This window comes from Chanos chanos, chromosome 10 (genome assembly GCF_902362185.1).
Source record: "Chanos chanos chromosome 10, fChaCha1.1, whole genome shotgun sequence".
Classification (NCBI taxonomy): Eukaryota; Metazoa; Chordata; class Actinopteri; order Gonorynchiformes; family Chanidae; genus Chanos; species Chanos chanos.
Window position 1 is genome coordinate 31,272,004 of NC_044504.1, and position 25,690 is coordinate 31,297,693.

Here is a 25,690-nt window from a genome sequence, read left to right on the forward strand (position 1 = left end):
AAAAAAAAAAAGGCTTGCTTTAGTAACAAGAGTTCCACAGGAATAAACAGCACTCCTGCTCCATCGATACCAGTGTTGCTACACAATGCTATTTGCTCTTCAGCAAAAAAAAAAGTGCCGTCTGGAACGGTCTGACTTTTCCCCAGTTTTTCCGACAGCCGCGATTCAGATGACACGCTCTTATCCTCGGAAAAGGGATGAGAGGGGATGAAGCAGGATATTGTAGAAGGGGCTAGCGAAAAGAGGTGAAGAGCTGAGATTCAATCCCGTCACCATGGCGATAGAGCTGAGAGGATGGGATCATGTCTCAGCTGTGGTTATAGGTCCTGCAGGGAGAAGGGGAGGAATCAGGCTTGTAGTCATATTTGCCCAGAGCTGTGGGATAATATGTGGTGGTGTAGACATTTGTCTGTTGGAGCGGCGAGGGGAAAAAGTTGGTTCTCTCATCGGGGAGTAGGTTGTTCTTGTTCAAAGTCTGCGGTTCATGATGAAAGAGAAGAGAAAGTTAGGGCAACACCTAGGACGACAGCTGTGATTATTGATTTTCATATTTGGACTGATAAAAATTTCAAACCTTCTCCAGACCTGAAAAACACAGTGGGTTTTTTTTTTTTCAGAATTTTCATGAACATAGGAATCCTAAACCTTATTGTTTGGAAAAGCAAATGGGGATTACAACAACGAGGGAGAGATAATCTCCATTTGGGATTTGAAAGGACCACCTGCGTTTTAGAGTGAAAGACACTTTAGAGTCGTGAGTCCAAATCAAACACGTGAGACATCCAGCACGTTCCATAAATATCTGAAGTCCCACAGAACAACAGCAACAGCAGAGCAAATGAATAATTCAAATGCTATGAACTTGCAGGTCATGGATGAAAGTAATGTGTAAACACTTTTTGGAGCTCTTGAGAAATGTAATTTATCTGAACAGTTCTGTACCAGCAGCGGCTCTGAAATTGGGTTACAGTACATGCAAAATGCCCAGCAGTCCTTATAATGAATTGCTCTGTATGAGGGCTTTGGCAAAACAACTGCGTAATATAATATTCATATGTGTATAGATAGAGTAGCTTTTCATGAGTGTATGATATTTTTCAGCTGGACTGTTAGTGCATTAAAGGACGAAAAAAGAGGCATCCTAACACACGTACTCTCACCTTCCGCATGCTACACTCCCAAATATGAGAAGAGGAGCACAAACAAATGAAATGCCATGCATGACTGAAGGTAGGATGTTAGATTACTGTCAAGATGGTGCATTTAACCACCTTGACCTCAATAACAACGCAAGGCCGCCGCCAGACAAGCCGAGGTTCTGCATGGTTCTCCTCTCAGCCCTCTGTGAAATCACAATCTTCATCTTAATTAAAGCTCTGTTCTCGCCGGATGCCTCTAATCATGTCTGTCATTAAGAGTCTCTCCGTCTGACACCTCATCTGATGTCATTCACTCAGCCATCTGTTGACTGATACCAGAAGACGCACCTTGCTCAGAAAACTCGATTGTAACACCAACACAGATTGCCTTAGTTACCTGTATCTAAGGGCTGAGCATCTTAATAGTTTTAGAGGGAACAGTGGGCACGATCAGATCAATGGAGAGCATGGAAAAAGGCTCGCACAGGTGTCAAGGCAAGGACATGAGTTGGGAGAAAGCGAGCGCTGCAAAGCTAATTGGATGGGCTTAGCAATCAGTCACAACCAGCTGTGGGAGTCCACAGGCCGTCTGTTGCTTAAACAGCCTAATGGAGCCCATTAATAAGGAGAGAATGTGTGACAAGACTCGCATGGAGTGAGGAGAAGCAGCTAAACAAAAAAGCCTGAGGGAAAATGAAACCAGCAGCCATTTCCAAACAATCAGTTACCTATAGCTGCTCATTTTCCATATCACCGATAATGAGTTCTCTCACCCCTTCTTTTTAAATGAAGTTTGCCACAGTCTTCGCTTTTCTTCACTGTATGTAATTCCACTCAATCTCTAGGTGTTTGGTTCCCACATGGAAGCGATCTACCACATTTTCACATTCCTTTTTTTTTTTTTATCAATGAATTCAAATTACACCTATGCTGATGAATCAAAATGTCTTTGTCATAGCTTGCCCTGATGCTGATGTGTTGTGTTTTTTTTTTTTTTTTTATAAGCACTGGTAGATAGACGCTCACCTTGAACTCCATGGGCGTGTACTTTTCATTCTTTGGTGTGGTGTTGCCTTTATAGTTGAGGTGGTTGGGAGTGGTGGGGTGGATAACTGCTGATTCTGGTGAAGGCTTGCGGTAACGTTGGCAGTACACGTACACCAGGAAGGACAGCAGGCCTGCACCCAGGAAACAGGACACACCCGTGGCTATCAAGTGAAGCAGAGTAAATCCTAGCGAGGGGGGGAAAGAAAGTGATAGTGACATTCATGGATCTGCAGGGTTGCTCGTATTTTTACGTCACGCTGTTCTTCAGACTTTTTCAACACGATTTGTTCCCCCCTAAACACAGAGAATTTCAGCCATCATTACCATCATCATTTGGAATGAGACCTCCGCATCCTCTCTCATTAGCTCTACACGCCCCAGTACAACCTCATGGGGTCCAAAAATAGTCAGGTGCTGCAGAGAACTTCACGTCCTAATGTCAAAATAAATCATGATGCATGGAAGGGTAATGCTCTGATTGGCCTGACCGTATGACGGCCCAGTCATATTCCTGGCCTGGGCTGATAATGAGGATGAAAACATTTGGAGAACAGTCTGTGTTACACCACTGAGCTGCACAGAGTTTTAATTGGGCACTGAACATGTGGGAAGGCACCACTCCTTAGGTAACTTGCGTAACAAGGGGCTCATCACCTAGAAAGGAGCACAAATTGGTGTTGCGGCATCGTTTCTGAAGGTTCCCAGCGCAGAGTGTATCTCGGGCATGAACAGCTCCACACTCCTGCTCATGTATATTTCATCTAGAGGTGCGTGTGTGTTTTATAGGTCATGCTGCCAGTTGGGTGGAGGGTGGGGTGGGGAGCGGGGGGGTGTTAGGTGGGGGGTGTGGGGGATACTCGAGGAGTACAAGGCAGAGCGCGTGGAGAATCACGGCAGCTCAAGGGCAGCAGAGCGACAGGGCGTGAACGATAGAGTTCGCCCACCGACGTCCCCCCGCGCTCCTTCTCATCGCTCCTTCCTGCCTCTCATTTACATTTCACAGAGCCAAAGACAGGGAAGGAGGAGAACACACCTGGAGCGTTTCAATTGCCACCTGAGCTCTGGATGAAAGGGGAGCTGATGCAGAACCAACACATACACACAACATAACGGAGAACTCACCGGTAAATACCGTACGCCCGCGTGCGGTCCACACACATGCACAGACAGACATAAATCATGCCAAGGTCAGCATGCAACAAAACTCATTCTCATTTACACACTTACGAATTCATATTGTTCATGCGCTTACCTCCGCACTGCTGGTCTTTGTCATAACCAGATGCTGGCAGGATCGCTGGGAAAAGAGGAGGAGACAGAAAGTTACACCTCACCGCCTCTGTATTCACTAACACACAGGACCAGAGCCAAAATCTCACTCATCATGTCCTAAACTATCTCTAATCAAAGGCAACGCGTCTAGAAGTGGAACGACTCAAACAGAAGTAGGGGGAAGGATGGATCAAAGTGAAAGACAGTTATTATATATACTCTTGAAATCTGCAACAGAGCATACAATAAAGAGGACCTACTCAGACAGCTCTGAGATTTGGATGTGTATGTAATACAACATAACCTGGATGTTCACCAAAGGGAGGGCTTCAGAACAATTGTGATAGGACTAAGCTCAATTTTTCAAACAGTTTAAAGGTAGACTGTTTTTAAGGTTATGGGGAGGAACCTGTCGTATGAACGTATGTTGTGTTCATCTGAATAACCATTCATTTTCAAATCAGGATTCTACAAATGTTTTGTGGCAGAGACTTTCAAAGTTTGGAGTGATATTTCAAAGGGGGACACGAGAAGGAAGTGTGATTAATCCCTAACAATGCCACAGAAATTTTAAAAGTATACACCTCCCAAACTTTGCGCCACACTATAATCAACTGAATATAAGACAGGATCAGATGTGATATAATTGGCCATAATAAGCTATTGCTCTTAATTGCACTATTCTGATGGATATTCTTAAATATTCTGCCATTGATTGTTGAAAGAAAAAAAAAAAAACCCTCCAGTACTTTCCAGACTTTCCATCTGCACTGAACCTTCAGACTGCTAAAGCAGGGTCCAACAGAATCTATATCCCTGGCTAAACGTAACTGTTCTCATGATAAAAAAAAGTCATATCCCGACCAAAGGATGTGTTAGGGGGGCAAAAGGGATGTTGTAATTGAGACACACAAAATGTCCTTGATTAATTGTGGGCCAATATGGTCTCTTCTCTCACAGTTGGAGAACCTTAAGATTTCTGTCGCGTCTCCCAAAATTGGAGTGAAATTGGATGTGAGTCTCCGTTTTGACATAACATTAATATTAATTACAGAGCCTGATTTACTTGATATTCTGCTCCAGCGACTCAAGAGCTCACAGACTGGAAGCGATCACACTCAACTATCATTCCACTGTTCAGCCAGATGAGGGGGGAGAATTGGAGAGGGTTTTAAAAATGTATTTATCTTTATGTAATGGATGCTCTTTGAGCTTTTTGTTTTTTGGAGGCTTAACAGCAGAACAGCAGAAAACAATGTGAACAGGGTTATGGGATTTAAATAGAATTATGGAATCTAAATAGATAATATGTGTAAGCATTGATTTCATTACTGAGCTGCACTAATGTATGAGTATGTAAGCGAATTAGCAAGTGAGTGAGTGAGTGAGTGTGTGAGTGAGTGAGTGAGTGAGTGAGTGAGTGAGTGAGTGAGTGAGTGAGTGAATTAGCAGACCAAGTGAGCATGTGAGTAAGTGAACCAGTGACTGACCGCATGAGTGAGTGACAGAGTGAGCAAGTGAGTCACTGAGTGAGTCAGTGAGTGCATAACAGACTAAGCAAGAGGCTGACTGACCGAATGAACGAATGAGTGAATGAGTGAGTAAACTGAATGAATCCACTGAGTGAGTGAGTGAGTGAGTGAGTGGGTGAGCGAATGGGTGAGTGAGTGAGTGGGTGAGTGAGTGAGTGAGTGAGTGAGTGAGCGAATGGGTGAGTGAGTGAGTGAGTGGGTGAGTGAGTGAGCGAGTGAGTGAGTGAGTGAGTGAGCGAATGGGTGAGTGAGTGAGTGGGTGAGTAAGTGAGTGAGTGAGTGAGCGAGCGAGTGGGTGAGTGAGCGAGTGGGTGAGTGGGTGAGTAGGTGAGTGAGTGAGCGAGTGGGTAAGTGAGCTCACCTGGAATCTCATTGCAGTCTCGATGCTGAGTGCTGTTGCCCACACATGGTGTGGAGACTTGTGTCCCGCAGACGCGAGTGCGTACCTGCAGGCCTGTATCGTCACAATCTGACCACAGTGACCACGCCATCCAACCACCTAGAGAAAGAGGCAAACGCAAGAACAGGCTCTGATATTGCAACGCAGCCGCTAACAAGAGCTAAGTCACTATCCATTCAGCAGTCACCGCAGCACCTGTCAAGTCATCCGCCCACCAAGGCTTCACAAACAAACAAGCCCCCCCCCCCCCCCCCACCCCCCAAAAAAAAGAAACAAAAAAACATTCCCAAATAATCACAGCCTTACTAAGAAGACAAGAAGAAAACATACTGTCAAATTTACACAGGACAAACACTCTGAGGCAAACAGACAGACTGAATAAGCACATAAATTCCTTTTCATTTTTGAGTCATATAGATATCTGGCTAGATAGTGACGAATCAACAAACTGATCTGTCATCAAAGCATCAGCAGAGGCCGAATCTTCGCATCTGAGAATTCTAGTACAACATCTCCGTAAAAAAAAAAGAAAAGAAAAGAAAGGGGTCGGCTTCCCCTCCCCGATTAACGATGATGCAAAGTAAAGTGAAAATGGCTGTATTCATTTCTGTTTGTTCCCCTCAATCAAACAAGATTTTTGTAAGAGAAGGAGGAAAAAAACAACAACAACAACAACAAACAAAAAAACAACCAAAAAACTGAGTGCCCCTGGCATTGATGAACTGAGGAAGCACTTCTCGTGATATGCGCTCTACCTCTGTACCTGGCCTCCCCCCCCCACCTCCTCCTCCTTTATACATTCACAGGACAATTTTAATCAAGCGATGCCTTGGGGAACAGCTCTCTGACAGCGCCATCAGATTGAGCTATGAGTGACAGCCTGTGGAGTCTTTCATCACCACTGCCAAGGGGCAATGGAAGTAACCCGGCACTTGCCACATGAGATAAATGGGAAGCAAAGCCATTAGAATTGTAGCACTTGATTGGACATTGTGTGAACAACTGGTATTTAATAATGAAAGGGAAAAAATGCTCACGTATGACTCCCTGAAACTTTTTTTTTGAATTATAGTTATTAAATGTGCTACCTCTTACCATGTGTTTTTTTTTTTTTTTTTTTTTACTGCTATTCTGATTTTCATTTTTTGTCCTGTCCTCCAACCACAAGGAATAAAAATGAACAGCGTGGCATTCAAGGGAAATTAAGTGTGGATTAGGGCTTGAATAAAACATTGAGGGGGGAAAAAAAGAGAAGTTGTATAGCGCTTGTTAAAGCTGGCGGGCTTTTTTTTTTTTTTTTAAAGGGAATAGCTTGAAACTCTTGCACATGATTCTAGAATTAGCTGGCTTCATAAATATTTGAGTTTCTCCTTATGGGACCAGATGTGCAAAATCTGGGCTGGGAAACACTAGGGCTCTTGCTCATATCACAGAACAGAACAGGATTCCAGGGCTTTGTAGAGCCTCATCCCACCCACGTGTATACACACAGACACACAGACACACACACGTGCACACACACACACACACACACACACACACACACAAACAAACACATGCACAAACACAAAGAGAACGCCAGCTGCGGTGTGGAGGACCTAAGGAACATGTCCTGCTTTGAGGAATGCATCTCTAATTGCACAGACAGAGTGATTGACATGACTTGGAACAACACTGGTTCTCAGTGAGTTATGATAGACTTGTTCTGCCCCAGATGAAGCACAAAGCCCATAGCCAAGTGAAAGCAACAAACAGATGGCAGAGCATGAACAGACAAATTGTAAAACAGCATTATCTGATTGTGTGCATACAGACTTGAGGAATACTCTTTTGTATTACATCTGAGGACCGTGAGTCCTATCATTTAAAAAGCATATTTTGTGTGTGTGTGTGTGTGTGTGTGTGTGTGTGTGTGTGTATGTGTGTGTTTTGTTGGTCCTGCGTGGTAACTGTTTGATGTGATCTTACCATCACAGGTGTGTGTGTTACACAGAGCCTCCTCTGTATGCAGGCCAATACAGATATCCCCTCCGTTGGCGGGGGCAGGGCTGCTGCAGGTGCGTGTCCGTTGATAGTGCCCCCCGCCACAGGGCACCGAACACGGTGACCAAGACGACCAGCAAGACCAGGCCCCTTTCACTGCACAGACCAAACAAACAAACAAACAAACAAATACACGCCACAAACGCACAAAGGACAAAAAAGCAAAACCATCAGCCAGGCAGGGAATCACGGATGCAAGCAGTCACAAAATGCAACACGGATGCAAGACACAAACCGTTGAACAAGCAGACGACACAAAAACACAAGATACAGACACAAACACAAAAGTCATCACGACACAAGCAGAGGGAAGCATGAGCACACAACAAACAACAGACGAATAATACGAAATGCTTTCTCTCTCAACCACTGATAAGAAAAACCAAAAAACAACAACAACAACAAAAAAATGTTATGTGATGTGGTGGTGTTGATGATGCAATAAGGAATGTTTCACTGTGGCATGGACTCCAGAGTTTCACTCCCCAAAGCTAACACTCAGTACTACTGCACATACAAACTGTTCCCGCTGTTGGATTCTTATATCCTAACCCACATTTAAAAACAAAAAAAAAAAAAGCTTAGCTAAAAAGCTTAGCTTTTTTTTTTTTTTTTTTTTGGCACCTCCTAACTTGTTAGACATTTTCACTCTCCTCCCCTGGTTTTCATCTCACTGATGGAGGTGAGTGGTGTAGGAGTGGAGGGAGGGGGAAAAATGTAGGGGGAGGCGAGGGGAGGGGTTGGGGAGGGGAGATGGTGGGGGTGGGGGAGGGGGGGGCACTTGCTTCGTCTCCCCACACCAGAGAACTTCATTCATCCAATGGATTACTGCTGTGAACTGGGGCATGACCGCTGGTTGGTTGGCAAGGTGGCCGTGCTCACTGTGTGTCTGACAGATCAGCATACTGAGTAGGCAGGGAGCGGCAGGGTCCGTTACACTTGTCTCGAGAGCGGCACTGCGCACAGCCAGAGGAAACGTGTGTAGGCTACATGGAAACTACAGGGAGAGGTCCTCTTCTTTAAGGTACTCTACCCTGGGTTACCCGACGCGGCCGTTTCATCTCTCTTTCCCTCCCTTTCTCTAGATGTCTTTTTTTGTTTTTTTTTACTGTGTTCTTTTCTTTTTATGTACAAATGCCCTGAAAGAGTCAGTCTATCATGATTATTGGTCCTTTCCTTGTTCTCTTAATGAAAGTGTTTGTTAAAATTCAGAGGCTTTCTCACACTCTCTCTCTCTCTCTCTCTTTCCACTGGAGGCGGGAGCAGAGAGTAGAGAGCAGCGTTAGTCATTTGGGTTGAAGTTAATTAAGAGCAATGCTGGGGAAAGATGTGAGTGAAAAAGGGTTGAGCCCACTGGCATGTGGGTAGACATACGATGGGAGATACATCCACTGGTGTCGTATACTCTGAGATAAAACACTCTGCTAATTGGTCTAATTCCTCTGAACTCCCTTACTGTAGGAGAGCCTTCCTCATCAAAGTACTGGTCTGACACGGGCTCTGATTAGTCTTTTTAAAAAAAACAACAAAAAAAAAACCCATCAAATATAATTCTTTAAGATATGAAATGAGTTTGGATGACCGAAAGGTCCAGGGTGTTTTGTTCCTGACAGCTTTAGCGTTTAGGTATTGTGAGCTAACCCGTTTGATGTTTCAATCTGAATGTGAAGATTTTTTTATTTGAACCAGATGTGTGGATAAAGCTTTGAACATAAGAGGGAAGGCTCAATGGAATTTCTCTGCGGTGCTTTTGTTAATAAAATCAGTAATCTACTTGATGCTTCCTAATGGAATCAGTGGTAGTCAGCTGGCATGTGCAGGTGAATGTGTGTGTGTGAGTGTGTGTGTATGTGTGTGTATGTGTGTGTGTTTTTTGTGTGTTACCTGGGCAGGGCTGGGGTTTACACTCCTGGTACTCGACAGGAGACCCCCTGCAGGCTGCGGGGGCACTCTTGCCCTCTGAGGAGGTACAGGTGCGTTTGCGGGTGCGGTAGCCTTTGGCACAGTCCTGAGTGCAGGCTGACCACGTGTCCCATGACGACCAGCCGGATCCAGTCAGCCGCACCCCAGGCATCCTGAGGAGTTCATCCACCAAAGCTGAAAGACATGGGTGGCATTACTATGATCTCAAACTGCAGGTTTCTGCATTAATCAACGGATCTAAAATTCAATAAAATATACATTGCAGAGAACTATTACAAAAAATAATATCAAAAATAATATCAGAGCCGAACATTTTACCTGCAGAGATGGCAAATAGATTTAATGAGGACTCAGTGATACATAAAAATCCCAGCTCAGTTTGGCACTATTTATCCCATTTTGATTGCAAATCGCATAATCAGAAGAGATTATACATGCGTGAACTTTGCACTGGCGTAACTCATCCAAACAACTCATTGTCATTGACCTCTCTCACTCTGACATTTCCACCGCATTTGTGTAGGCCATTGCCAGTCATGTCATTTAATTTACTTCAGTGGCATGTCTCAGAGACTTATGGCCTTTTCCAGAATAATTTAAGGTCAGCTCACACACACAGACACACACAGACACACGCGCACACACACACACACACACACACACACACACACACACACACACACAGACCACAGACACACACACAAACCACGTCTCACTGCGTTTCTGACGAGTTCTCAGGCAAACTGCAGCTTAGCCATCTGCACTGAGGGTTTTCACAGATTTCTTCATTAAAGCAGTTCAATGTACACTCTCAGTAGTGGCAAGCAGAGTCTCTGCTCTGACAGGAAGTTATAGTTAATCAATGCTGAAGCCAACACACTGAAACTGAATGGGTGCCGAACTGTGAACCTCAGCTGTCACTGGGGTGGAGAAAACGTCCTAGACTGGAGCCAAAAAAACCTCATATTTACACATCAGCATGCACTAAGATACACCCACCTCCCCTCTCTCGCACACACTTGTACACACTCTCACCAAAACACACACACACACACATACACACACACACACACACAGACACAGACACAGACACACAGACACACACACACAGTTTCTCTCTTCCTCAGGGGCACTGACTAATGTCGTTTGCAGTCTGAGGGCGGATCTGATGGAAAACTGCAGATTTTTAAGAGCAGAAATGGAGGCAATTGAGGCCATTCACGCAGCACTTATATATATTTTTGCTGAAGTCTTGTTTGCAAAAGTGAGGCTCTCCTAAGATGCCTTTAGAGTTCTCAGACCCCTAAGGATCAGGCTCTCAGACTGAAGTGGAGTTTGGATAGTCATTCAAGAAACTCTACCTCTGCAGAATTCAAAAAAAAAAAAAAAAAAAGTTTGCAGTTTTGATTAGACCTGCTATATCCATTTGAGTCACTTCCCACGTTAGAGGAATGTGTTTGACAGGGAAATCGCTGGACTTTGCCACTTAAAATGCATGGGACTGAAGGAGTGAGAGATTAAGAATACTCACAGTCGGTCTCACAGGCGATGGTGCCGTCGTTGGGACAGAAACGGGTCTCCACCTTGCGCTTGCCGAGCTGAAGCTCGTGTGGGTCTGCCAACTGGGCCCGGCAGACGTAACGGACTCTCTGCTCCTGCCTTGACCCACCTTGGGTCACATTAATTGGCACCCAGGGAGTCCAAGGTGTGTTTCGTCTCACCTCAGGACAGGACTCCAAATTACAGGCCTGGTACTCCTGCACACACATACACACACACACACACACACACACACACACACAGATAGACAGATGGATCAGGGACACGCTCCCCTTTCACTCTATTGGTTTTGACTTTTTACTTTCCCACATCAACCATACATAAAACTTCTGCTGGACACCAATTTATGAGAACGAGATGAAAGATCAAGACTTAGTCATTTTTGTCATCTCAAGGACTGTCAGCAGCATGTGACATTGCTTTTCTGGGATACTCTGGGGAGGTGCTTTGGCTCCTTGGTAAGAAACTTAATCTAACACTTAATATAATTAATTAGGTCTGCGTGAATTGGTGGCTGAAGAGAGATGGGGAACATATTGAGTTCAGACATGGGTGGGCTCAGTTCTGTCATTTATTACATCTTAAGAGCATTTACCAAGACAGTAAATAAAATATGCGTGATAAAATTCAAATGACTCCGGAGATTCTCATATATTATATCAGATAAAAATGCTTTACAGATGTCCCATTGACTGTAGCATGATTACGAAATTACAACAAGCTCCAAGTACGGCAGTGGTTCAGTCCCTGGTTCAGTCATATGCAAAACTGTCAGGGGAGACTGACACACTTACAATTTCACACATGTCGCCTTGAGAGTGTGGCTTCCTGACCATTCTGTTCTGACAGAGCTGCACTGTGTTGGTGTCAGGGGAGCTGGTGTATGTGAGTGTATGTGTGTGTGTGCGTGTGTGTGTGTGTGTGTGTGTGTGTGTATGTGTGTGTGTGCATGTGTGTGTGTGCATGTGTGTGTGTGTGATCATACCAGAGCACAACCCGGACAGTTGTTGCCGTTTTCACAGTTCCGTGAACGTGAGTGTACCCCTCCACCACACTCTGTGCTACATTTGGACCAAGGGGACCATGAAGACCAGAAGATGGGCTGTGGGCAGGAAACCTTCTCATTACAGAACCTGACGGAGGCAGCGCAGAAAGAGAGAGGGGAGTTTCAACATCTTCCATTTGTCTTGAACATTCATTCTGTGTAAGCTAATACAGAGGTGTTACATCACTTGTGCCAAACGGACAATTTAGCTATAACTACGTCCTGATAGAGGACCCAAATAAAACCCTATGGCATTTTAAGGACTTCCGACTTGAAATAAGAAAAGTCTAAACAGGCTGAAAGGAAGATCTGGGTAATTTGGAATCAGCTTGAATTTGACTGTACGATGCTCTCTGCGTCAAAAGCAAGCATTTCGTTAAAGGTTGCGTCAGACCAACGAGCAGTCAAGTGAGACTGTAATATGTGTTGTGTCACAGGTTCCCGTGTCTCTAACCTCTGTTCTCGTGCTTGTCCCACGCACACGCGGCCACCGTGGCGAGGTGAGGGATTGTTGCATGACCGCTGCCGTACCTCAAACCCTATCTCACAGCTAGTGCTGCAGCGGCCCCACGAAGACCAGGGTGTCCAACCTCCATTTCTGGAATAAGGGGGGAGAGATATATATATATATATAGAGAGAGAGAGAGAAAGTGAGAGAGAGACAGAAAGTGTGTGTGAGAAACAGAGAGAGGGAGATGAGTAGCAGAAGGAGTTACTTTGGCAGTTAGCTATAGCCAGAAGCCAAAGAAATATTTTTTCTCAGCAAATAGAGAAACGTTTCCAATACATTGTTCCTGTTACTCAGATCCACCAGACTTATTATGGTGAAAGAGGAATAGAGCTGCTTTGATAAGGAACTCAATTTTGATGTGGTAATGCTTCTTCTCCCAATTTGTAAAGTGACTTGTTTCTGTAGAGCACCTCTCATAATTTAATTCCCTCTTCTAGTGAAAACAATTCAACTCTTGTGCCTAGAATATAACGAACAGCATCTATTTTTCATTAAAAAAAAATAGCAACTTTAGCTTTTGAGTGTTGATGTGATACAGAGCGCTCTCTATCACTGCTAGCATCACCTAAACCCAATTCCTCCGAAGACGAATAAGTGATATTTATGAACTGTTTCACTGATATTTCTGTCAGGAAATACTACCCTCAGAACTCAGTGATGTTACATGGGTGAACTGTAATACAGTGTTACAGAACCAGAGACATACAGCTGGACAGTGTTACCTTGAACAGTTGGACACTTCAATGGTCGGACCTTCACAGTCTCTACCACCACAACGAGGAGGGGGGCTGTCGCACACCCTAGATCGGCAGAGACAGGCACTGGTGCCTTCACCGTCATCATGGCTACAGGGTTGCCACGCAGCCCAGGGTCCATATGCCCCATCCGTGGTTTGGTTTCGCAGCTATGGGAAAAAGGACGCGGGGAAAAATTGTGGATGAAAGCTGACAAAACTTGTGTGAGGGACAAAAAAAAACAAAAAAAAAAAAACAGCTGGTTGAAGTGATTTTATCAATCATGTGTCATAACAACCTTCATGCATGAACGTCTGTTAAGCTGCACAGATAGTCCTCAGAGAATTCAGAGATGCCAAATGCATGCTAACTTGTCAGCCATCTGTGGAGGGAGACATCTCACGGGGTTAGCAAGGGCAGGGCTGTTGGAACTCTTACCGGGCATGCCGTAATGTTCTGGCTCCACAGGCTCATGTTCGAGCTGTCCTCAATGGTGGTGCAACGCCGCTGTTTTCGATCCCAGCCACAGTACGGATCCCTGGCATCAAGACACATCCTGCAGATAATGGTGGAAGACGCAAGAGAAATGATAGGGAAGAGGGAAAGAGAGCGACAAGACGAGAGAGAGAGAGTGAGAGAGGGGATATATAAACAGAAAGGGGAAAAAAACACACACACACAGCTAAGCCACACAATAGCTTAACTCACGCAAATATTCTGATATCAGCCTTAGGCACACCTATTCCTGTTATGCAAAAACTAAGACATGTCTGGGAGAAGTAAACAAATCTCTGGGTAATCCCTGTCTTCCTAGCCCCCCCCCCCTGTAATTCAGCACAACGAAACAGCAATTAAATGTGCGTAAGCTGCCAAAAATAATGTGCTTAATGAGGAATAATTAAATCTAAACCCACTAATGAATTTAATCTGGGAGAGGCGATCTTAGAATTTGGGAATGTGGGTAATAAGCCCCGTACCCACCCCCTTTCGGCTGGAGAAGCTCTTATTTTTGGCACAAATGTGTCCATTTATTTGAGCGGGGCTGCTAGAGGACCAACCTCGAGGTTGAGGAAACACACTGAGTGTTGATACAGTGCTCGGTGCCAAGACCGAGCCGTGTTGAGTCAGGCGCTGTGTGTGTGTGGGGGAGCGGTGGTGAGAATGCCTCAACACATCAGAGCTGTGCCGTGACTCAAATCTAAGAGTCAGAATGAAGAATTGGTCTTCTAGAATTCCAATTACATGACCGATACCCCTGTGGGCCTCTCTCTCTCAGACAAGTCTACGGTTGGTTTGTTACAGGGCAAATAGATGAAATGTCTACCATCTTGTCATCCTCACACAGAGTGAGCTACTAGACATAAACCATGTGTCATTTTCAACAAAAATATTATCTCTGCAGAGAAAATCCCGATAGAATGAATGGCCATGTTTACTACAAATAAAAATGATATTTGCCATGCCCATAATTACAGTTGGTCAATATTCAACCTCAGCCATATCCCAGTATAGAATCATTATTCTACATCAACTGCATCCGAGTTTAGAGTAATTATTCTGCGTCAACCATATCCTAGTATAGACCCTCTCTGAGAAATAGAGCACTTCTAGTCTGGTGGGGAACAGCTGGAAACAAATGTACAAATTCCACAAGAAAAACTGTGGTTTGATTATAAATTAGAGTGTTTTCGAACTATCTCAAGGTAGTCATAGCTTTATTATGCCGTTGGTTAACTCAGTGTGTGGTATTGTTTACTAAAGCTATTTAACATAAAAGTAACTCTAGAAATGAAAGGCTGCTACTTCTTACAGAAATGCAAGGTGAGAGGGAGTAACGCTATCTGTTAGCTATAGATCGAAGGCCCAATTACCCCCTGTTACTGGGTGTGTAGAGATACAAGCCCCCGGGGCAGCGACCTGCAAGCAAAAATCGGTTTTCGCGCAAGTTTGCCCCTGTTTCATTAATTACAGTGGAAAAAATCCTCTCCCATGAACCAGCGGTGATGATAGGCAGTCACCCATGAAAGCTCTTAAGACTCTAAGAATGCAGCAGCTTGAAGGAGGGATGCTGAGTGGACAGTTTGACGAGTGTGCGGCGGCAGGAGGGTTTACCGAAGAGTTCGGGCCATGTAAACATCGCCGTGGGGCACTGCCAAGTTTCAACTGGTCTCTAGCTATGCCAGCTGACCGTCAGAGAAAAGCTTTTCGATTAAAGGCTTGAGCTAAAAAACGTATATTTTTTTCCCCCCTCTCGCCTGCATTTTCAAACTGTCTTAGCGGTCATTGAAAGTAAGATTTATTCTGTGGCTGCGGGGTAAGGTCAGACGTTTGACTGTGCTGTGACCTTTCTCCAGCACAAAAAAGGTGCAGTTACTAAACTGAGCCTCTGCAGTGAGTCTCCTGCTCCTGTGAAGAACGCTCAACAAATTTAAAAAAACAGGATGCTGTTAAAGTGAGTTAGCATTCCTGTGGGAAGTGCTAACATTTCACTTCAGTTTAATGATCTGCAAGTGGGCGTCTCACCATATACCAATAAAGAGTGTCCAACTTATAAGTTAAAAGAGAGAGAGCGAGAGAGCGAGAGAGAGAGGGGGGGGGGAGAGAGAGAGAGAGAGAGAGAGAGATACTCCTAACTATACCATTGCATAATTCAATATCCTTTCCTGATAGCCCACTATATCAAGTGTGCAGGGCTACAAAACACAGCCCGTTAAATTTTAAACAGTGCACGTGGTAAAAAAAATAAATAAACCAACACATAAAACAGGCCGGCAAGACAACAGACAGGGTGATAAATCTCTCCTGTTCTTCATGAGCTTAATGGATGTTTTAAAGGCATTGGCAAGACAGTAAAAAAAAACCTGTCTTATTTTACAAGCCTTTTAAAAGAAAGATGTGAAGGCAAATAACTATCACTATCCTTTCAACAGCAAATCATGGCCCCTCATCAGTGTAAACATGACGTGATGAGGTTGGAACTCATGCTGGGTACAGTTTACTGTGCACGGTGAAGTTGTTTTGTACAGCATACAGTTACTGAGCCTTTTCAATACCAAAAAAAAAAAACCCTCTTTCTTTGTTATGATTTGTCATAACATCTACTTGTAAATGTCTGAGTTTTTCATTTTTCGTTATGGAGAAAAAACTTGTAATGGGTTTGAGCAGGATTAAAAGTGAACTACTCCATCAACTCTATACCAAAAAACAGAAAATTGCAAAAAATTTACTTCACTGTCTAGTCGGATTTTGAATTCTCAGCGATTGGAAATTGGTACATTTTAGTCTCTGGTGCAGATGTATAATCAATGACTCAAAAAAAGACTCAATTCAAACTCAAATTGGGCATCAACTGCCAACTGATTGAGTGACTATTTTTGTTCTTTTACCACTTGTTATCTGCTCCAAAAAAAGTAAACAAAACTTTGAGTACCACAGTTCAGTGTCTGACCACACAAGGACCGGCTTTTGTCGTCCTCATCAAAAAAAGAAATATCCTTATATCATCCTCTTGACATGTCTCCAAGTGACACATAAAAACCATCTATTTAAGGTACTAACCAATCCAGACTAAAAAATTACTACGGCCCTTGTTGGAGAGCAGGAGAGCTCGCTTGGTCCAGCATCCTCAGGCAAACAGGAGAGGCAATTACTGGCACAAACCCTTTTCTCCCAGCCTGCTTCACAAGTGATTGCAGGAGTTGGACTCAGACGGCTCAGCCAGACTCTTTAATAACTTCACGGCAAGAAGGCAGGAAAAGTTTGGGTTTGTCACAACATGGGGGCCAGTGGGGTTGAGACATATTGCCCACCTGAATTAAGGCTGCAAGAGGGAGAGAGAGAGAGAGACAGAGAGAGAGAGAGAGAGAGAGAGAGAGAGAGACAGAGAGAGCGAGAAAGAAAGAGAGAGAGAAAGAAAGAGCAAAAGAGAAATGGCTTCGATATTGGAAGTCTGCCAGCAGAGCGCCAGTTTAAAGCCAAACATCCGACACCAGTAATAAATACTTTCACTTTCTGATTACTTTTTTCCCCCCCTCTTGCTTTGCTCTCCCTTTCTCTCTCTCTCTCTCTCTGTTTTCCCACTCTCTCTCCCCCCTCCATCCCTCCTGTTGCCTCACTCCCTCGAGTGCCTGGTGTAGCACTGAAATGGGTAGAGCGATAGCTGGCTCTTTTTAGCACCCTGTTGACAACCTGGCACTGGCAACAAGCTGTAAATTGTAACCATAAGGGAGAGCCTCGAAAATGAAAGCTCCTCTCAGACTAGTAATAAAGCCATCGGCTCTTTACATCTTTTCCAACCATACAGGTAAGAGCTGGAATGGGTGGAGTCCTACTGAAGTGTAGCACAAAATGATAGCTTGTGAAGGATTTAACCATAAAATGGCAGTTTAAGGAAAACAGGGCATCTTGTAGTATGATGCACTTTTGTGAATAAAGAAGAAGAAGAAGAAAAAAAGCACACATCTTTGTTATTCTGAATCTTTCAGGATCTATAAAATTCTTCAAGAATTCCTTGCTTTATGCTGATGATATCAGCCAAATGCTTTTAATATTTAAGATGCTTCCGACAGCCAGGGGTTTTTCTTCAGAACAGAGCCGTGTGGTGGAAGTATGAGAAACATCTGAGGTAACAAGAAACTGCAGCAAATCTTGTTAAAACAATTTGTGGTTTTCTGTTTAAGGCATGCGGTCGCTTTACGGTTTCTCCCATACGGCTCCAAGACTCTGAGCAGAAACCTACTGCCTAACTGTCCCAGTCAGCAGGTCTGAGGAAACCCATATATAAATGACAGAGGGCATCACAGGTCAAAACACAAACATACACAAAACACATATTTTGTATTACCACTTTCCATCGCAAGGGTTTATTTTAAAAGCTTGTAAAGGTTGGTTTCAAAACACTTAGCTGTGATCTATTTAAGTCTTGCATTAAATTTATAAGTAGGGATCGGCCAAGCCAGAGTAAACCGACTACTTAAATATGATATACATGTTAGTTAATCAGCTAACATGTGCTTGGATTGAGAAAACGGCTTGTGGCTCTCTCTCTCCAACATGTATCCACATTGTTGCTTTTTCTCTGAGGTCTGTAAATAACTGTGGGCAACTGTGGGAAAGACACTGTAGCCTAAGCCGTAGTGGCATCAGCTCTTTACATTAATTTTTCCTATGGACAGAATGGCCCCTCTTCCCTCTCGCTAACGTGAGGCGAAGTTGATCGATCTGGCCGGCCAGCTCTGTTGGCACTATGCTTCAGCCAGACAAACTGCAGCCAGAACAGAGTAAATGAGTTTCTTAACAGAGGCTGGAGCAGACGGTATGTTTGTGTGTGTGTGTGTGTGTGTGTGTGTGTTAGCAGGAACTGGAGGTTAAATGTAATTACAGTATGGCACCAAGGCAAGTATTACCTAAGGGAGAAGTACTTTGCATTAAGTCATTAATGAACAGCTCTCTAGGGCCATTCCTCACTGAGATAGAAAGACGTTCATTTTGCGTCTCACCAGTAGCGAAAACGTAATGAAAAATATGCCCAGATGCTACTGAAACCAGTGCCACTTAGGGCTCCGTATATTCATACATCCTGAAAGTTTTGCTTCAGTTTTTTTCCCCAAATTTAAATGTAATGGGTTTTTTTTCTCCAGAAAACGGATGGAAACACAGACTACTATTCATATGGTTGGTTGGAACTCAATCCTTCTGGGGCAAGATAGCAAAATTGTCACTGAGTTTGCTGAGACTTCCCTCGCCATTCATACTGTCATGCAAACCTTCAGGAGAAAAAAAAAAAGAGTTTGTGAGGAAACTGAGAGAGTGGACTTGCGATGTGGAGAGTATATATATATATATACACACATTAAGACTTCTCAGTGAACTCTAAACTTCAATACACACATCCATTTTAGGGAGTATAAAATTACATATGTTGTTTGATTGCCCAAAATGGTAGCTCCTCACAGGATAAGGCACAATTTGTACAAAGCCACAAACAAGTAACATGCTGGTTATAAAAGCCAGTATCTGATTAGCCAGCTGACAGAGACAAAACCGGCCACAGACTGGATTGGGTTAGGTAAGAAATAATTGCCTGGAGGTAGGGTGCCCACCATTTCCTCCTTCAAGAGCAAAACACTGTGTGGAACAGACCTGTTATTTACAGCTCGACTGTACCGAAAATTTAGGGAGAGACTTTGACGGATGATAATGAGACAGGTAAAGCAACGAGATGCACTGCTGTCACAAACAAAAAATGGACATAAACACTTCTGAGTAATTTCATGGCGCATATAAATCGACAAAAAAAACCCCCAAAAAAACAAAGCTGTTCTGTTGATTGAGGCTTTTCGCTATAAAAGCTTGTAGCCACAACGAACTTTGCCACAGTTGTAAGGGAGGTTTCTAGGGAGAGAGGTATGTCAGAGAAAACAGTGTTTAAAATGTCCATTTTTTTTGTAGCTGCGGTGTTGCACTGGTGAGAGTGACGGTTTACTGATGGAGAGCTGAGGTGAGCGTAATTCAAAGGGGAGGATTAAGGACACTTTTCACCTGCTCTGCCCTTGAAGGCAGGCATGATTATTCCAGCCTGCTGTGTTTTAAATAGGCCCGGCTAAACCCATTTCCTCCCTTGTGTGTGTGTGTGTGTGTGTGTGTGTGTACGTTTGTCTGTAACTATATATATATATATATGTTGATTCGTATTGTATGAGGGAGGACACTGTAAAAGCATAGACTTGAGGCATGTTAGGAGAACACTTGCACACATGCACACACACACACACACACACACCCACACACACACAGATATGCACCCACACAAACAGACGCAGACTCGCACTAACTCGCACGTTCAAGCACACTCTCACACTCAAAGACTTATTCTCTCTCACCTTCAAGTCCACATCGCTGACAAAGCATCATGTATGACCCTGTATCAAATTGAGCCTGACTTTCGTCACTATTTGAACCATAGAGAGGGCTGATTAGAAGCACTGATAAGATACATAGAGCTTGTCAAACGATTGCTGTTCTCTGCGTCAGTCAACCGTGAGGGAGAATTTCTGCACTAATGACAGAGCTGGAGGATTACAATAGAGAAAAAAAATAATAGAAGCTCTCCCCATACCACAGCAATTTAAAAAGAGCCACTCATACACTTCAAACTAAATCACTGGGTCAAGGCGTATTTGTCATGGAGAAATCAGACATAAAGCAAGCATGGATCTTATAAAGTGATACAAAATGCCTTTTCCTTTTGCTGTTTCTCAGTCTGAAAAGAGTGTGAGAATGAGGGAAGCCAGATAAAAATCTCTAATAGTCTGAGCTACACACAACACTGTATGTGTGACTGTGGGTGAGTTTGTTGTACTCACAGTTCGGTCTTGTAGCTGGAGCATCTTGCTAGGGGAATTTTTAGAACTTTGTTGTTCAAACCCACAAAGAGAGTGCGGTCACTGTGAAGAATCTGGAGGCTCAGGATTGGTTCCCGTACACCAGGAGGAAACAGCTGCATCTCCTCCAGGTAACAGCCTTGAAGGCTCTTATTGGTTGTTGCCAACGCCTTCAGAATAGTACCATATTCTAATTGTGTACAAAACAGAGAAGAGGAGTAAATTCATATGGAAACATAACATTTAAAATGCATCTTATTGACGCTGTATATGTTTTAATAAGCATTTGTGGGTGTATTCAGGTGATGTCCTATCCACTCTACCATTGTACAGCCCAGTAAAATCGAGATATTTTGTAAGTAACAAGAATGCCTTACATTCCCTACAACACATGGCTGTAGACTGACAAAAAGCCCCTCATGGAATATTTATAACTGACAACCCCATATATACATTTACAACATCAGTCTTGTTCAGACCTCCCCGTGGGGATGATTACCTGTGCCAATGTACATGACGTGGTGCAAGGTGTCCTGACCCTGGACAATGTCCACCACCAGTTTGGAGAAGCGTACGTCATCCTGCCATACGAGTGGATCCACCGAGACAGGCTGGACCACATCGTTCATTAGAAAGAGCCTCTGGGCATCCTGCAGGCTCCTCTCTGTAAGGCCCTCGTTGGGCCCGTCATCCTCAATGGTGCCACACTGAAAGAAACTCACATTTTATTTACTGTTTCACACTTCAAGAGCTACTGGAAAGTTTCAGTCTAAACACTCCCATTTCAAGCCAGATCCTCTGGGAGCAAAGCCACGTCTTTTGCTAGTTACAAAAAAAAGAAAAAGAAAAAAATCTTTCTTTCTAAAAGTTTCTAAGAGTTTTCAGTACAAAGAGAGTGAGACAGAATATGGGGTTTGTCCAAAGGACAGACAGGATCCATAGACGTTTGAGATTACATAACAATATTTAGGTATTTGTGGCTGTAATTACACAGTCATTACACAAATTAATCTACAGTGCACCTATAATAATGGAATAGGTGATTAAGTCGATAAACACGTTATCATAGATAGATAGATAGATAGATAGATAGATAGATAGATAGACATACAGATAGATAGACATACAGATAGATAGATAGATAGATAGATAGACATACAGATAGATAGATAGATAGATAGATAGATAGATAGATAGATAGATAGATAGATAGATAGATAGATAGACGACAAGATGAATCAGTGTCTGCAATATCATGTAGCTTTATGGGATTTCAAAGACAGCCAAAGGTAGAGCTGCACCTGGAAGTTTGGAATGGGGTTGGGGGTTGGCAGCCAGGTGGAGCGAGGGTTCTCCTGGGAGCGGAAAGGCCCGTTGAATGCTCGTGTGATGGCACTGAGGTTGAACGCACAAACTGCGGACGCAGCAATGCTGTTTCTGCATTGTGGAACCAAAGAAGCAGAGACAGAAACAAACAAAGCATTATGAGCACACAGTCCAAGGTGACAAAGCCTTGTCCCTAAAGCAGCCCAGAAATAGTGAGTCCTCTGGAAAGGTGGAAACTCGGCATTGTATTAAAACAGGGGCCTGTGGCAATATTCATAATAAAACATGAATGGTAAACCTAAAGTCTGTCTTCTCCTCCCATCTCTCTCCCTCTCTCTCTCTCTCTCTCGCTCTCTCTCACACACACACACACACATACACCCTCCACATACACACACACACACACACACACACACACACACACCCATACACTCTCTCTCTCTCTCTCTCTCTCACACACACACACACACACACACATACACCCTACCCATACACACACACCCATACACTCTCTCTCTCTCTCTCTCTCTCTCTCTCTCACACTCTCACTCTCGCTCTCGCTCTCACCCTATCTGAAATGAACACTCACATACGCCTGGAAAATACTCTTGAAACCCCAACTCTGACATGGGTAATAATTGTGTCTGAGCAATCAACTGTTCCTCACCAATCCCTAATGTGGACGCAGTAATGAGATTTTAAACTATATGGATTGTATTTGCTCATGCCCAGCATTCCTTTAGCAGGATCATCTGGTTATACAGTAATGTATAGACTTCTTCATAAAATCCAAACAAGTCATGAAAATGAACTAACCTCATTAGCTGTTTGTGATTCATAAGTTTTTGTTCAGAAATTCGGTTATTATTTAGCTAACTGCATGGCCGTAAGCAAATCCTTGTGTGAATGCTTGCTAATTCTTCAACATAAGCATTATGAAGCATAATGAAGAAACATTTTTCTACTTCTATTTTCTTCTACAAAAATGGTCTCCAATGGGAAGTTATACAGAGCATGGTTTTTCAACACTAATAATTGTGCTGCTGGACAAATAATCATTTTGAAAGTGGAGCTATCCTATTGCCCCTGTCTGTTGTCAAATACCAGTCACATTCTTTTTCCAAACCCCAGTTCTCAGTAAGGTTGAAGCAACAACAGAGATGGAGTGTTAGGAGAACTGACATTAGCGCAAAGGTAATCTCAGCTCTAATCTATGCCTGTACAATTTAGTTGTGCCTTCCTTGAGAAACGGAATGTTTATTCCTTTAGAAATTAATAGTTAAAAAACATACACTTGCTCTAAGTGAATTAAAAACTTTAAGTATTAACTTAATTCAGGTTTAATTTTGGGAGTTCCACTCTGCTACAGTAAATTCACCTGTGCTACAGTAGTTGGAGCCAGTTAAAAAAGGCCTCAGGGAGTCCATATATGGTGTGAGTGGTACCATATAAACTATCTAAAAGTTATTTTATAAAAAGATATGCATTTACTGTGCATATTAATAGGTGAGGTAATCCTAAGTACTCTTCTTGACCTTGTTGGTAGCAATAAACCCTTTTTAAACCCTTTGTATCCTTGCCTTTAGGCATCAAAATTAAAGAAAGAAATGTCAGTATTAAACAAGTCAAAGCTGACTGGTTCTCAACCACTTGATAACACTGTAGTGAGAGGGCAAAAAACAACGCGCATGGGTTTACAAATAAACAATCTCCATTACTATCAGAAAACAGGTGGTTCAGACATTCAGACAACAAACAACGCTAGCTAACGGCTACAGAAAGAGTTGCGCTCCCACTGTAGAATCATTTTGTGGCTTCTGCTGCGACCCAACTCATTCTGGACATGGGCTGCAGAGACCACAGACAAATGAGTCGCAATAACAGGGCCGCCATCCACTGAAGCCACAGACAGATGGCCCCCACGGCAGAGCTCCGCGAGAGAGCCCGCGCCTTGCCAGCCTTTCGGGGCTAGGCTTAGGCTTTGGTTTTGTAGCCTTAGCCAACCGCTGACTACAGCTCCGTCGGAGGGCCCAGGACTGGACACACAAGCTCAGCCGTGGGGATGACATGGCAGGAGTGACAGCGAGGGGACAGGAGGCTTCCCTGCCAGCACAGGGATAGAGAAAGAGGCCCTGGCATCACAGCTCAAAAGGTTGGCAGGCGAAATGGGAGGACGGGAGGACCATTCAGCACCCTGGGTGACGATCAGACATGGGCCCTCCACCAGTTTGCCCTGAACTTAGAGAAGATTCTCTCCCCTTCTACCCCTTCCCCCTCCTCCTCCTCCTCCTCCTCCTCCTCCCTGTTGTGTGTGAAAAAAAAAAAAAGCTCAGACATTCCTTTAAAATTGAAATAACCAACACACACATTCATCAAGAGACTTTTTTTTCTCTCTGTTCTTCTCTTCTCTCTTTTATCTCACCACACTGTGGCAGTCCCCTGGGCACAGAGTTGTGTTGCTCTCAGTGTGGGAGAAAGGTTACACTGTTGGTCAGACTAATTCATTGCTTCATAAAGATGCCATGCACCAAAACATTCAGCGCTTCAACCGAGTTCAGGACACAAACGGTGCCAACGAAAGTCCTCTCTTAAGACGAGAAGAAAGCAAAAATATCTGAGTGTATTTTTATATTTCATTTTGCAGTCTTAGTACAGGGAGAACTCATTTTCCCACCTACAGTAGTCATGCCCAGTTTTTGAAAAAGCTCCAGGATTCTAAGTGACACATCTCTCAGAGCCAAATGTTTTGCAAGTCCCTCTCATGTTGGAACACCATCCAGTGCGTCTTTCATGTTTTAAGGACCTTAGTGGGAAAAAAGAGGAGCGTTTGCAGATTGTGTAAGGTTCTTACAGAGGGAAGGCAGTGTACGGGGAAAGGAAAGGGGAAGACTTGTTTTATGACTCCAGTCCACAGACATGACGTTGGGGCAATGATTCAGAGCTTCAGTTTATGATGTGCAGTGAGAGCCATAAAACTTCATCAAAACATGAGTCTGTCTGTAAGTTTAAGAATGAGAGTCTGTGTATTTTGTGTGTGTGTGTGTGTGCGTGTGTGTGTATGTGCGTGCGTGCATGCGTGCGTGTGTGTGTGTGTGTGTGTGTGTGCAAGTGTGCGTGTGTATGTGGGTGATTGTGTGAGTGTATGAGAGTGTTTGTGTAAATGCAAATGGTTAATGCAGCTTCAGTATAATTGCATGAGACTGGATTGTGTGTATACCTTGGGACTGTGAGCGATGGTGTTTAGAAGTCAGCTCACGCATCAGTGAAAGTGGATCAGTCTGTTTAATCTTTGTTTAATCTCTGTGCAGCAGACACACACACCCACACATCCCCATACTCGGAAACTCACACATTCTAGAGCAGATGACCATGGCATTTCAGAGGGCTAACACTTAGCCAAAGGTGTAGCGGAGCAGTACTGAGTCATGTTCTATATGATCAGAATGTTCCAGGCGAGGGGCGGGGCCAGGTGCTCTAAAGTGACCTTCTCTAGCATGTTCCGGTACCACACATGCTCAGTATAGCCCAGAGCATATGGGAGGAAGTCCTCTGACTGTGACAGCAGATGACTATCGGAGAACTCTCTGAGCAACATTTCCATAGTGTAGTTATTCAAGGACAGGTGAATGGCTTTTGATTCATACATTCGGTCAATAACTCCACAAAATCTTTAATAGACAAGAAATCTCTACTTGTGTGTCTCTCTTTCCTCTCTCTTTTCCTTCCTGTATGTATGTATGTATGTATGTATTGTTTGTGTGTGTGTGTGTGTGTGT

General features: G+C 43.7%; 1 protein-coding gene across 1 annotated transcript in view; it reads right to left on the reverse strand.

The window, feature by feature from the left end:
* Window positions 1–268: 268 nt before the first annotated feature.
* Window positions 269–25,690, reverse strand: part of sema5ba (sema domain, seven thrombospondin repeats (type 1 and type 1-like), transmembrane domain (TM) and short cytoplasmic domain, (semaphorin) 5Ba) — a 52,003-nt gene continuing 26,581 nt past the window's right edge. The window contains exons 8-21 of the mRNA XM_030786285.1: window positions 21,890–22,025; window positions 21,088–21,295; window positions 20,571–20,778; window positions 13,645–13,762; window positions 13,195–13,376; window positions 12,416–12,559; window positions 11,902–12,049; window positions 10,888–11,113; window positions 9,318–9,530; window positions 7,359–7,529; window positions 5,352–5,489; window positions 3,439–3,483; window positions 2,166–2,371; window positions 269–475 (exon numbers count right to left, since the gene is read on the reverse strand). Of these exons, the coding sequence (XP_030642145.1) occupies window positions 308–475; window positions 2,166–2,371; window positions 3,439–3,483; window positions 5,352–5,489; window positions 7,359–7,529; window positions 9,318–9,530; window positions 10,888–11,113; window positions 11,902–12,049; window positions 12,416–12,559; window positions 13,195–13,376; window positions 13,645–13,762; window positions 20,571–20,778; window positions 21,088–21,295; window positions 21,890–22,025 (2,311 nt within the window). The 3' untranslated portion in view covers window positions 269–307. The remainder of the gene's footprint in view (window positions 476–2,165; window positions 2,372–3,438; window positions 3,484–5,351; window positions 5,490–7,358; window positions 7,530–9,317; window positions 9,531–10,887; window positions 11,114–11,901; window positions 12,050–12,415; window positions 12,560–13,194; window positions 13,377–13,644; window positions 13,763–20,570; window positions 20,779–21,087; window positions 21,296–21,889; window positions 22,026–25,690) is intronic.